Raw genomic sequence first — 13,101 nt, forward strand, 5'->3', positions numbered from 1 at the left:
TCCAGCCTGGGTAACAAGAGCGAAACTCCGTCTCAAAAAAAAAAAAAAAAAAAAAAAAAGCACAGCTCCCACCCCTGCACACTTAAGCACATACATACACACCCCCTAATTCAAACACCAGTTGCCCCAGGCAACTTGAGCGTGTCCTGGCCCACTGCCCGGAGTAGTTCACTCTGGGCTGCAAACCAGGCCCTCCTCCTGCCCTGCCCTTCCCCACCTCCAGCTGGTTATATAAATTCCCTCCCTTCGTCCCTTCCCGGGAACAGCGGCCTCTGACACCAGCACAGCGAACCTGCCACGATCAGATCAAAGCGTACCGGTCGGCAGCATGGGTAAGGAGTGGGGCTTCCAATCACACACTGCCTGCTCTGTCTGCCCCTAATTTGGAGGGCCCTCCTCCAGAAAATGCTAGAAAGCCTGAGGGGGGAGCCGGGGAAGGAGCGCTGGACTCTGCTCCATTGTCCCCAGTCTGCACCTCCCCCCCTCACCACCCTGCTGCATTTCCCAGCTTAGCCAAACTTTCTCTGAGGGAGGCTGGTAGAGGCACTGCTGGGAGGTGGACCCCCGGGCCCCCACTTGGCTCCATCCAGCAGAGGCTGGGGCCAGGGTGCCTTTCTGCAGCTGGGAAAATCAGATGGGGGGCTCTCAGAAGACACCACTAGGTCCCTGGCCCTCACATAGGAGAGAGACGATCCTGATTTCAGCCCTGGGCCAACTTTGTGCTCCAGGGAGGTAGGGGGCCCACGCCTTCCGTGTCCAGGTCACCCTCTAGCTGTTCCACACAGCAAAGCTCTTTGGGAGGGAAATTGGAGACCCCTATGCTGTCTCACTGGGGACCTGTTTCCCCCACCCCCGAAGTTCCCCTTGGCCCTGCTCTTCCTCTATCCGTGGGCTCCCGGGTGTCAGGCTGAGAGGAGTTGGGGTTTGGTTGGGAGGTCCTTCCCCACTCAGGCTTGGCTCTTCTTGAGCTGGCAGAATGCCCAGCAGCCAGCCTGGAGTGGAATACCCACTTGAGCTTTCCCTGGGTCCATCCCAAACCCACAGCTGCTTCGAAACCTTGCTTGAGATGCTTCAGAGGCAGGTATTCCCCAGAAAGAGTAATGATGCTCCCTGAGGCCTCAGTGCATGCTGGGCCTGGTCCTAAGAAATGCCGGGGCTGGGGATGCTGGGGTGTGGGTGGGCAGAGATCAGGCAGCTCAGCCTCCTCACCTTTACTTCCCTCTCAGCCCCTCCCTGGCTTTGTCGTTTTTGTATCTCTGTTTTGATGTGTTAGAGTTTTGTTTTTGTTTTTTTTTTTTGAGTTTCGCTCTTGTTACCCAGGCTGGAGTGCAATGGCGCGATCTCGGCTCACCGCAACCTCCGCCTCCTGGGTTCAGGCAATTCTCCTGCCTCAGCCTCCTGAGTAGCTGGGATTACAGGCATGCGCCACCACGCCCAGCTACTTTTTTTGTATTTTTAGTAGAGACGGGGTTTCACCATGTTGACCAGGATGGCCTCGATCTCTTGACCTTGTGATCCACCCGCCTCGGCCTCCCAAAGTGCTGGGATTACAGGCTTGAGCCACCGCGCCCAGCCATGTTAGAGTTTTTTAATCTCCTTTTCCAGCAACCTCCTTCCCCAACCCCTGACATCTGGTGCCAAGCCCCGACTTAGCGAGGTCATTTAGCAGAACCAGTCTTCTGTGAACCGGACCTCTCCCTCTCCCTGCCCCACCTCCAGCCCTCTCTCTGAGTGTCAACACTGCCGGGCATTCTCCTCTCCTCTGGCACAGCCCTACCCATAGTTACACAAAATTCACTCTTTTTTTTTTTTTTTTTTTTTGAGACAGAATTTCACTCTTTTAGCCCAGGCTGGAGTGCAGTGGCGCAATCTCGGTTTACTGCAGCCTCTGCCTCCCAGGTTCAAGTGATTCTCCTGCCTCAGCCTCCCAAGTAGCTGGGATTACAGGTGTGCACCACCCTGCCTGGCTAATTTTTGTATTTTTAGTAGAGACAGGGTTTTGCCATGTTGGCCAGGCTGGTCTCGAACTCCTGACCTTAGGTGATCTGTCTGCCTCAGCCTCCCAAAGTGCTGGGATGACAGGCGTGAGCCACCGCGCCGGGCCTAATTCACTTTTATGAAAGGATTTTTGAATATATTGTCTTATTTGTCCTCCACGTATGCCCAGAGAGGTAAGTGGAATATGATTATTGCCCCCTCTTAGTAAATGAAGGGGAGAAAATGGAAAAATGGGGCATCAAACGTGGGATTTGAAACCAGGTTTCCAGACGCTGAAACGCTGTTGCTGCCTCTCAGCTTCGTAAGTCCCAGGCCCCAGTGGAGGCCCCACTCTGCCTACTCCTGGCTCCCCACTTGCGGCCCAGCTAGGGCAGAAGCTGGAGTGGCCACAGGACAAGGCAGGAGACAGTACCCAGGCCTGCGGACTCCACTCCAGGGTTTCTTTGAGCCTGCAGCCCACTCTGGGTTATTCTTTAGCCCACCCCCCCGCCCCCCTCCCCACCCCCCGGCTCCCCAGCAGGCCCCAAACTCTGACGCTGGGGTGCTGGCAGCTGTGACGCCCCAGCCTTCCTGCGCATCTGCTGACTTCCTCCTGGAGATTAGCATGGCCCCTCTTGCCAGACTTCAGAGATAGGGAGGGTTGCTCCCCACCTCTCTGGTGGCCAGGCCTCTGGGCCCTCCAGAGTTGGGCCAAACACCTGTTTTCCAGATAAAGGAAGTGAGGCCCACCCAGGGCTAGAAGCTGGCCTGAGGACTTCCAGCTGGAAGCCCCAGACTCTCGGTAATGGAATCCAGGCCCTAGCTAGCGGCCTGGGCTCAGGACCCAGGAGAGAGAAGAGCAGGAAGTGGCCTCCTCCTGATGTCGAAACATCTGGGTGAAGGGAGCTGAGCAGGCGCCACCCCTGTCCCTGAGAGCGGCACCTCCAGAGCAGTCCCCTGGACAGAGCCCGGGCCAGCGCAGAGCTGAGCGCGTACCGCACGCTCGTGTTTACCGCTCGCAGAGGCCCGCCGTGCAATTCTTACCATCTCTATTTTCTAGAGGATGCAGAAACTGAGGCTGAGGAGCTTCAGTACATCGCCCAAGCTCCCCTGGCTACTCAGGGGCCGGCTGGGGTTGGGCCCCACGTCTGTGTCGTATTCACTGCACCACACGGCCCGGCTGCATCAGCCCTCCTCCTGCCCGCCGGGGCCCTGGTGGCCCGTGTGTCCACCTTTAGATCACGTGTCCCCAGCTCTTCCCACCAAAACCTCACCCTCGTCAGGGCTCTGGGGACGGTGGAAAGGACAGGCCAGAGTAATGAGGCTGGCGTGAGGACCTAGGACAGCCGCCCCTGCTCCGGCCCGCTGGGATGCGTGCCGCAGGGTGTGGGGAAGGAGCCCTCATCCTCCAGCGTATAGTCCAGTCAATGCGCCCCATTGCTTCCACAGCTACGAAATGTGGGAACTGTGGACCCGGCTACTCCACCCCACTGGAGGCCATGAAAGGTAACTGCCCGTGGTCTGAGAGTCAGCGCCCTGCTACTGCTTCCACAGCTAGGGGTGAAGGGACTTCACCCTCTGGCACACCCAGCACCGCCCCTACCTTCCCTTCCCACCCTGCCATCCCCGCTGCCTGCTTTCTACCCTGCAGGACCCCGGGAGGAGATCGTCTACCTGCCGTGCATTTACCGAAACACGGGCACCGAGGCCCCAGATTATCTGGCCACTGTGGATGTTGACCCCAAGTCTCCCCAGTATTGCCAGGTAAAGTGGGGCTTGGGCACCAGCTACCTTGGGACCGTAGCTGCCCTCATCCCTGGCCCTGGGGCTGCCCTTCCCAGCTCCATCCTTCTTGGCCCTCCCTGGGTATGGTTGTGCAGGCTGTTCACTGCACAAGGGAGAAGGGAAGTGCTGAAATCCAGCCTGTGCTGCGCTGCCACACCAAATGGGTCCACGGGGGCACCCCTTCCAAAAGCGGACAGAGGCGTGGCCTGGTCGAGCACCACCTCTCCCCGCATCCTAGGTCATCCACCGGCTGCCCATGCCCAACCTGAAGGACGAGCTGCATCACTCAGGATGGAACGCCTGCAGCAGCTGCTTCGGTGACGGCACCAAGTCGCGCACCAAGCTGGTGCTGCCCAGTCTCATCTCCTCTCGCATCTATGTGGTGGACGTGGGCTCCGAGCCCCGGGCCCCAAAGCTGCACAAGGCATGTCTTCCGCCCTTGCCAGCTCAGTAGACCACAAGATACCTGCCACCCCAGGCAGTCTATGGGCGGGAAGCCAGCCCCAAATCAGCAACCTCCAGCTCTTATGCAGGATCTGGCGCGGCAGAGGGAGGGAGGATGACCTCAGAGCAAAGTCTACACAGACATTCTGGGTTGTCATCAGCCTCCAGCACGGTGGCCAGAGCACCGCAGAAGAGAGAGGAGGCTTCCTGCTTTACTCTAAGAGAGGGAGGGAGCCATTTATTCCCCCATGCAGTTATGAGCTCAGGGCTTCTCTTAAAAACTCCAGTCCCAGCCGGGCACGGTGGCTCAAGCCTGTAATCCCAGCACTTTGGGAGGCCGAGGCGGGTGGATCACGAGGTCGAGAGATCGAGACCATCCTGGTCAACATGGTGAAACCCCGTCTCTACTAAAAGTGCAAAAAATTAGCTGGGCATGGTGGCACGTGCCTGTAATCCCAGCTACTCAGGAGGCTGAGGCAGGAGAATTGCCTGAACCCAGGAGGCGGAGGTTGCGGTGAGCCGCGCCATTGCACTCCAGCCTGGGTAACAAGAGTGAAACTCCGTCTCAAAAAAAAAAAAAAAAAAAAAACTCCAGTCCCTCCCAACACTTTGTCCAGTACGCTCATAGTGCCAGACACTCGCTGTGTTGTCTGCTGCAAATACAGAGTTGACACCGGTGTGGGCAGCCCAGGAGGAGCCTGTGGTTTCACAGGCCTGTGTGTGCCTTCAGGACACACGGGGAAAGGTCAATACTTCCTGCATGGGGAGTTAGTAGCAATCTCTCTGACTTTCCCTTGCTGCTCTGTAGAAGTTACCAGACTGGATAAGGTAACTGTCATATACTCACAGGGAGAACTATGTCCCCGTTTTATGGTTGTTTGTTTGTTTTGGTGTTTTTTGAGACAGAGACTCTCTCTGTCACCCAGGCTGGAGTACAGTGGCACGATCTTGGCTCACTGCAACCTCCGCCTCCCGGGTTCAAGCTGTTCTCCTGCCTCAGCCTCCTGAGCAACTGGGACTAATAAGCGCATGCCACCATGCCCAGCTAATTTTTTTTTTTGAGGCGGAGTTTCGCTCGTTACCCAGGCTGGAGTGCAATGGCGCGATCTCGGCTCACCGCAACCTCCGCCTCCCGGGTTCAGGTAATTCTCCTGCCTCAGCCTCCTGAGTAGCTGGGATCACAGGCACGCACCACCATGCCCAGCTAATTTTTTGTATTTTTTTAGTAGAGACGGGGTTTCACCTCGTTGACCAGGATGGTCTCGATCTCTTGACCTCGTGATCCACCCGCCTCGTCCTCCCAAAGTGCTGGGATTACAGGCTTGAGCCACCGTGCCCTGCCAATTTTTTATACTTTTAGTAGAGACGGGGTTTCACCTTGTTAGCCAGGATGGTCTTGATCTTCTGACTTCGTGATCCGCCCACCTTGGCCTCCCAAAGTACTGGGATTACAGGCGTGAGCCACCGTGCCCGGCCTTTGTGTCCATGTCTTGAAGGAAGAGATGACAGTCAGAAGACAGAAGTAGGGGAGTCGGGGCCGGGCACGGTGGCTGAAGCCTGTAATCCCAGCACTTTGGGAGGCCGAGGCAGGTGGATCACAAGGTCAAGAGATCGAGACCAACCTGGTCAACATGGTGAAACCCCGTCTGTACTAAAAACACAAAAAATTAGCTGGGTGTGGTGGCGTGTGCCTGTGATCCCAGCTACTCAGGAGGCTGAGGCAGGAGAATTGCCTGAACCCAGGAGGCGGAGGTTGCGGTGAGCCGAGATCGCGCCATTGCACTCCAGCCTGGGTAACAAGAGCGAAACTCCGTCTCAAAAAAAAAAAAAAAAAGAAGAAGAAGTAGGGGAGTCGGGAAGTATGGAGGTTAAGAGCAGGGACTCCTAGCCCTGTAAGATTCTGAAACAATTCCTCACCCCTTCCAGGTCATCGAACCCAAGGACATCCACGCCAAGTGTGGACTGGCCTTTCTCCACACCACCCACTGCCTGGCCAGCGGGGAGGTGATGATCAGCTCCCTGGGAGACGTCAAGGGTGATGGCAAAGGTACCCGCCGGCACCATGTGCTCATGAAAACTTCTGCAGCTGTGCAATGTGGGAAGCATTTTTCTGTGGGAGGAGTGGATCCCAAGTGAAGGGAGGGATGACTTCCCAAGGAGAACCAGGGAGCTGGGTCCCAGCCAGTATTTTAAATGGTAGCAAGTAACTTCGGTTTTGAGTATTTCTATTAGGATGAGCCTTTACTGATGAATTCAGTTCAAAGCTATAGTCTTTTTTTTTTTTTTTTTTTTTGCGGAGTTTCGCTCTTGTTACCCAGGCTGGAGTGCAATGGCGCGATCTCGGCTCACCGCAACTTCCGCCTCCCGGGTTCAGGCAATTCTCCTGCCTCAGCCTCCTGAGTAGCTGGGATGACAGGCACCCGCCACCATGCCCAGCTAATTTTTTGTATTTTTAGTAGAGACGGGGTTTCACCATGTTGACCAGGATGGTCTCGATCTCTCGACCTCGTGATCCACCCGCCTCGGCCTCCCAAAGTGCTGGGATTACAGGCTTGAGCCACCGCACCCGGCCACAAAGCTATAGTCAAAACAGGCCGGGTGCGGTGCCTCATGCCTGTAATCCCAGCACTTCAAGAGGCCAAGGCCTGCGGATCGCTTGAGCTCAGGAGTTCCAAACCAGCCTGGCCCACATGGTAAAACCCCATCGCTGTGTTGTCTGCTGAGAAAACAGAGTTGGTACTGGCAACTCTGCACTAAAAATACAAAAATTAGCCAGGGGTGGTGGTGCAGGCCTGCAACGCCAGCTTCTCAAGAGGCTGAGGTGGGAGGATCCTGAGCCCATGGAGGTGGAGGCTGCAGTGAGCTGTGATTGACCCACAGCACTTCACCTTGGGTGACAGAGTGAGACCCTGTCTCAAAAAACTGTAGAGAGCAGAATGGAGCTTAGACTCTGGGAGGAACCCACTCCAGAAGTGGGAGGCTGGATGAGAGAAATACTAAGTGCTGAGTCCCAGAAGATCTTGTGGGAGAAAGATTTCCACTGTGATCTGTGAGACGGATGAGGCTGACAGGAGACAGGGGCACTAGAGCGGAGCCCTCCCTGCCACCTGGCCACCTCTGGGTGGAACCTTTTGGATGCCTGAACTTTTTATTTACTTTTTTTTCTGAGATGGAATCTCGCTCTTGTTACCCAGGCTAGAGTGCAGTGGCACGATCTCAGCTCACTGCAACCTCCACCTCCTGGGTACAAGTGATTCTCCTGCCTCAGCCTCCCAAGTAGCAGGGATTATAGGTGTGTGCCACCATGCCTGGCTACTTTTTTGTATTTTTAGTAAAGACAGGGTTTCACCATGTTGGCCAAGCTGGTCTTGAACTCCTGACCTCAAGTGATCCACCTGCCTCGGCCTCCCAAAGTGCTGGTATTGCAGGTGTGAGTCACTACCCGCCCCCCACCAGCCCTGGATGCCTGAATTTAAGAAGCTGGCAAATCCAGCAGTGGGGATGAAGGCAGTGGCATAAAGCCTCTTGGACATGCCTGGGGGTGATGGCTGGAGGGCAGAGTTCGTGTCTCTACCGCTACTCTATTTCCTTCCCTGATCAGGGGGTTTTGTGCTGCTGGATGGGGAGACGTTCGAGGTGAAGGGGACATGGGAGCGACCTGGGGGTGCTGCGCCATTGGGCTATGACTTCTGGTACCAGCCTCGACACAATGTCATGATCAGCACGGAGTGGGCAGCTCCCAATGTCTTACGAGATGGCTTTAACCCCGCTGATGTGGAGGCTGGTGAGAATCCCCCCATGGCCCAGCAGGAGCCTTGGGCCCACATCCCCTTGCTTTCTGCTCCAAATCGCCCACCCTCGCATTTCCCTCCTGTGGCCCCGGAATCTTATGAGGATGGCATGGGAGGTACTGCATGCTCAGATTGCCCAAGCGTCCTCCCGATCCCTCCAATCCATTTCCTAACCTTCCGCCCTGATTAACGGCCCAGCCTCTGTCCATGCCTTCCAACCCTTGATGCTGAGCCTACCCTCTGGCCCCACTCCTATCCCAGGGCTGTATGGGAGCCATTTGTATGTGTGGGACTGGCAGCGCCATGAGATCGTGCAGACCCTGTCTATGAAAGATGGGCTCATTCCCTTGGAGATCCGCTTCCTGCACAACCCAGACGCTGCCCAAGGCTTTGTGGGCTGTGCTCTCAGTGCCACCATCCAGCGCTTCTACAAGAACGAGGTGACATATGCCCTCTGGCCCTCCCCTCTCAGTAGTCTTGTCAGCAGCTCTACCTAAGCAGGCTTCTGTAATGGTGCTCCCAGGCTCCATCAGCCCAGGCATCTCCAGGAATGAAAAAAACGAGGCTGGGCCAGGCGCGGTGGCTCACGCCTGTAATCCCAGCACTCTGGGAGGCCGAGGCGGGCAGATCATGAGGTCAAAAGATCAAGACCATCCTGATGAACATGGTGAAATCCCATCTCTACTAAAATACAAAAATTAGCTGGGTGTGGTGGCGCATGCCTGTAGTCCCAGCTACTCGGGAGACTGAGGCAGAATTGCATGAACCCAGAAGGCAGAGGTTGCAGTGAGCCAAGATTGCACCACTGCACTCCAGCTTGGCGCCTGGCAACAGAGCAAGACTCTGTCTCAAGAAAAAAAAAGAAAGAGTGCTGGGCGCAGTGGCTCAAGCCTGTAATCCCAGCACTTTGGGAGGCCGAGGCGGGTGGATCACAAGGTCGAGAGATCGAGACCATCCTGGTCAACATGGTGAAACCCCGTCTCTACTAAAAGTGCAAAAAATTATCTGGGCATGGTGGCACGTGCCTGTAATCCCAGCTACTCCGGAGGCTGAGGCAGGAGAATTGTCTGAGCCCACGAGGCGGAGGTTGCGGTGAGCCGAGATCGCGCCATTGCACTCCAGCCTGGGTAACAAGAGCGAAACTCCGTCTCAAAAAAAAAAAAAAAAAGAAAGAAAGAAAGAGAAAGAAAACAATGAGGCTGCATGCCCTGTCTCTCTTCTCTCAGGGCTAGGCCAACTTCTGCCTGAACCCTAACTGGCCATATTTATTCATTCATTCAAAAACTATTCAGTGAATTTCTTTTTTAAAAATTATTATTATTCTTTATTTATTTATTTATTTGAGACGGAGTTTCACTCTTGTTACCCAGGCTGGAGTGCAATGACGCGATCTCTGCTCACCGCAACCTCCGCCTCCTGGGTTCAGGCAATTCTCCTGCCTCAGCCTCCTGAGTAGCTGGGATTACAGGCACGCGCCACTACGCCCAGCTAGTTTTTTGTATTTTTAGTAGAGACGGGGTTTCACCATGTTGACCAGGATGGTCTTGATCTCTCAACCTCGTGATCCACCCGCCTCGGCCTCCCAAAGTGCTGGGATTACAGGCTTGAGCCACCGCGCCCGGCTATTATTATTATTTTTTTAAAGACAGGGTTTCACCATGTTGGTCAGGCTGGTCTTGAACTCCCAACCTCAGGTGATCCACCCACCTTGGCCTCCAAAGTGCTTGGATCACAGGCGTGAGCCACCACGCCCGGCCCCTATTCAGTGAATTTCTATGCTGGGCACTGTGTTTTGTTCTGGGGATTCGGTAGTGAAACACAACTCCTGCCTCAAGGAACTTGCATGGAGTTAGAGCCTAGTGGCAAGAAGCCGGGGCATCTAACCTCTCCTTCCCAGGTCTGGGCGACCCAGATCTAACCCCCAGCCCCCAATTCTGATAGGCTCACCTCTCCGCCAGCTAACCTCCCCCTCCACCCCTCAATGTAGGGCGGTACTTGGTCAGTGGAGAAGGTTATCCAGGTGCCCCCCAAGAAAGTGAAGGGCTGGCTGCTGCCCGAAATGCCAGGTGAGTGCCTAGGGCATGGGAAAGCTGACTCTTGGCCTGGGAAGCAAGAGTCCTTAAAGGCTCTACTCGCCCCTCTGCCCCCAGGCCTGATCACCGACATCCTGCTGTCCCTGGATGATCGCTTCCTCTACTTCAGCAACTGGCTGCACGGGGACCTGAGGCAGTATGACATCTCCGACCCGCAAAGGCCGCGCCTCACAGGACAGGTGGGGATGCTGGCAGGAGAAGCAGAAGGGGAGAAAGGAAGGAGAAGAGAATCTGGGGATGGGGTGGATGGTCCAAAGCAGCTGGAGGATGGCGAGGGAGGGGCAGGAAAAGCAGACATGTGGGCTGCGGGACATTATCTTGGCTCGCTGCAACCTCTGCCTCCCTGAATCAAGGAATTCTCTTGCCTCAGCTTCCCGAGTACCTGGGACTACAGGTGCACACCGCCACACCAGGCTAATATTTAAATATTTTTTAAGTAGAGTCAGGGTTTCACAGTGTCGCCAGGTTAGTTGCGAACTCCTGAGCTGAGGTAATCCGCCCGCCTGCCCGCCTCCACCTCCCAGAGTGCTGGGATTACAGGTGTAGGCCCAGTGCAGCGGACTGTCCAGGCCAGGGAGGGGCATGCAGAGCATGTCTGAAGGAGAGAGGGACCCCGGCCAGGCAAGCTACTCTTCCTGCAACGTTTGACCTCCCACCGTGGTCCTCATACTCTGTACCTCCCCATCCAGCTCTTCCTCGGAGGCAGCATCGTTAAGGGAGGCCCCGTGCAGGTGTTGGAGGACCAGGAACTAAAGTCTCAGCCAGAGCCCCTGGTGGTCAAGGTAAGGGCCTCTCCCCCTCCTTGCCAGATGCATGCTTGAGGAATATGATGGGGAGCAGCTCCTGGGCATACTCCTGGGGCTGGGGTGGTGCCTGCGATCTGTGTGTTACCCAGGCTCTGACCCCAGATTTTCCCAAGGGAAAACGGGTGCCTGGAGGCCCTCAGATGATCCAGCTCAGCCTGGACGGGAAGCGCCTCTACGTCACCACGTCGCTGTACAGTGCCTGGGACAAGCAGTTTTACCCTGATCTCATCAGGTGAGAAGCAGACACGTGGGCTCACCTCCCCAGCCCTCCTCTTCCAGAGGAGTCATTCAGCTTTCTAAAGACTCCTCAGGGAGCCCCCCGTCCCCCACCACACAGATGGCCCATGGAGACCCTGCTCGTTTCTCCTTCCTCAGGAGCCTTCCCCTAAAATCCTAAGATTCATCTCTGACCTCTCCCTTACCCTGTTCCCCTTTTCCACCAGGGAAGGCTCTGTGATGCTGCAGGTTGACGTAGACACAGTAAAAGGAGGGCTGAAGTTGAACCCCAACTTCCTGGTGGACTTCGGGAAGGAGCCCCTTGGCCCAGCCCTCGCCCATGAGCTCCGCTACCCTGGGGGCGATTGTAGTTCTGACATCTGGATCTGAACTCTACCCCTCAACACCCATACTCCACATTTTGAGCCTTCACTTTCTCAGGCGCCTGCCTTCATTCCGCTCTCTTTCGGCACCTGTCCCTTGGGAGCCAGTGTGTACCACACAGCCAAGCTGAGACTGTGCAGACGTGTGGAGTGGTATCCATTTACTGACTACTGTTGCTTGTGCTCCCTGTGCTGCTTTTCCATGAGCTCTCGGAAGCACCAGGAAATAAACTGGTGAGCCTGTTCCTCAGATGGCCTTGTCTTTAGGGGCCTGGGGCCCGCGGCTCCTCCTCCGCCTACCCTTTGTATCTTGCACAATAAAGAGCTGAAGAGGCCTCCAAGAGGGGTTATGGTAGCTAGTTCACACTAATAATGCCAAAATCTCACTTTCATAGCCAGACAGAACCTGAAAATCTTGGGGGTGATTGTCACAAGGAGACCTGGGGATAAGAAATAGAAACCAGTGTTACTAAAGTTTTGTTTTGTTTTTTTAACCTATGCTTTCTTTTAATGAACCTAAAATCTCACCCCTCACTCCCAAGAGAATGTAATTAATGTTCCATCACACACAGGAGGCCCCAGGACCTTGGATGTGATTTGGGAGGGACTGGGGCAGAATGATATGATTTGGACCTGTGTCCCCAACAAATCACATGTCAAATTGTAATTCCCAATGTTGGAGGAGGGGGCCTGGTGGGAGATGACTGGATTAGGGGGCGGGTTTCTCATGAATGGTTTGGAACCACCCCCTTCGTACTGCCAATATAGTTAATATCTTTCCACTGATGGCAAGACGACCAGGATAACACAGTTATTGGGAGGTGTATTAGGCTGCTCTTGCATTGCTATAAATAAATACCTGGCCGGGTGCGATGACTCACACCTGTAATCCCAGCACTTTGGGAAGTTAAGGTAGGCAGATCATGAGGTCAGGAGTTCGAGACCAGCCTGACCAACATGGTGAAACTGCATCTCTACTAAAAATACAAAAATTATGCAGGTGCACACCTGTAATCTTACCTACTCAGGAGGCTGAGGCAGGAGAATCACTTGAACCTGGGAGGTGAAGGCTGCAGTGAGCAGAGACCAAACCACTGCACTCCAGCCGGGGCGACAGAGCAAGACTCCATCTCAAAAAAAAAAAAAAAAAAAAGGAAGTACCTGAGACTGGGTAATTCATAAAGAAAAGAGGTTTAATTGGTTCATGGTTCTGTAGGCTCTACAGGAAGCATGATGCTGGCATCTGCCCGGCTTCTGGGGAGGCCTCGGGAAACTTGCAATTGTGGTAGAAGGCAAAGGAGGAGCACAAACATCACATGGCCGGAGTAGGAGCAAGAGAGAGAGTCTGAGGGGGGAGGCACCACACACTTTTGAACAACCCAGTCTCAGGAGAACTCACAATCTCAAGGGCAGTACCAAGGGGGTGGTTCCAAACCATTCATGAGAAACCTGCCCCCCTGATCCAGTCATCTCCCACCAGGCCCCCCCTCCAACATTGGGAATTACAATTTGACATGTGATTTGTTGGGGACACAGGTCCAAATCATATCATTCTGCCCCAGCCCCTCCCAAATATCATGTCCTTCTCACATTTCAAAATACAATC

General features: G+C 55.0%; 1 protein-coding gene across 1 annotated transcript; it reads left to right on the forward strand.

Annotated features, from left to right (window-relative positions):
• Positions 1 to 227: 227 nt before the first annotated feature.
• Positions 228 to 11,969, forward strand: SELENBP1 (selenium binding protein 1). Its single transcript, XM_039459971.2, has 12 exons — positions 228 to 332; positions 3,427 to 3,483; positions 3,629 to 3,741; positions 4,001 to 4,186; positions 6,133 to 6,253; positions 7,808 to 7,990; positions 8,259 to 8,437; positions 9,985 to 10,063; positions 10,148 to 10,269; positions 10,780 to 10,872; positions 11,010 to 11,128; positions 11,340 to 11,969. Exons 1-12 carry the CDS (start codon positions 329 to 331, stop codon positions 11,500 to 11,502), a joined length of 1,419 nt encoding a protein of 472 aa, XP_039315905.1. The 5' UTR covers positions 228 to 328; the 3' UTR covers positions 11,503 to 11,969.
• The last annotated feature ends 1,132 nt before the right edge of the window (positions 11,970 to 13,101 follow it).

The sequence above is a fragment of the Saimiri boliviensis genome, chromosome 19 (genome assembly GCF_048565385.1).
Source record: "Saimiri boliviensis isolate mSaiBol1 chromosome 19, mSaiBol1.pri, whole genome shotgun sequence".
Classification (NCBI taxonomy): Eukaryota; Metazoa; Chordata; class Mammalia; order Primates; family Cebidae; genus Saimiri; species Saimiri boliviensis.

What these genes read in the sequence shown, in the direction of transcription:
- SELENBP1 (XM_039459971.2), top strand. An exon ending in CAGAGCCCCTGGTGGTCAAG is followed by an intron (nt 10,873 to 11,009) that starts GTAAGGGCCTCT and finishes GATTTTCCCAAG; the next exon opens with GGAAAACGGGTGCCTGGAGG. An exon ending in TTTTACCCTGATCTCATCAG is followed by an intron (nt 11,129 to 11,339) that starts GTGAGAAGCAGA and finishes CTTTTCCACCAG; the next exon opens with GGAAGGCTCTGTGATGCTGC.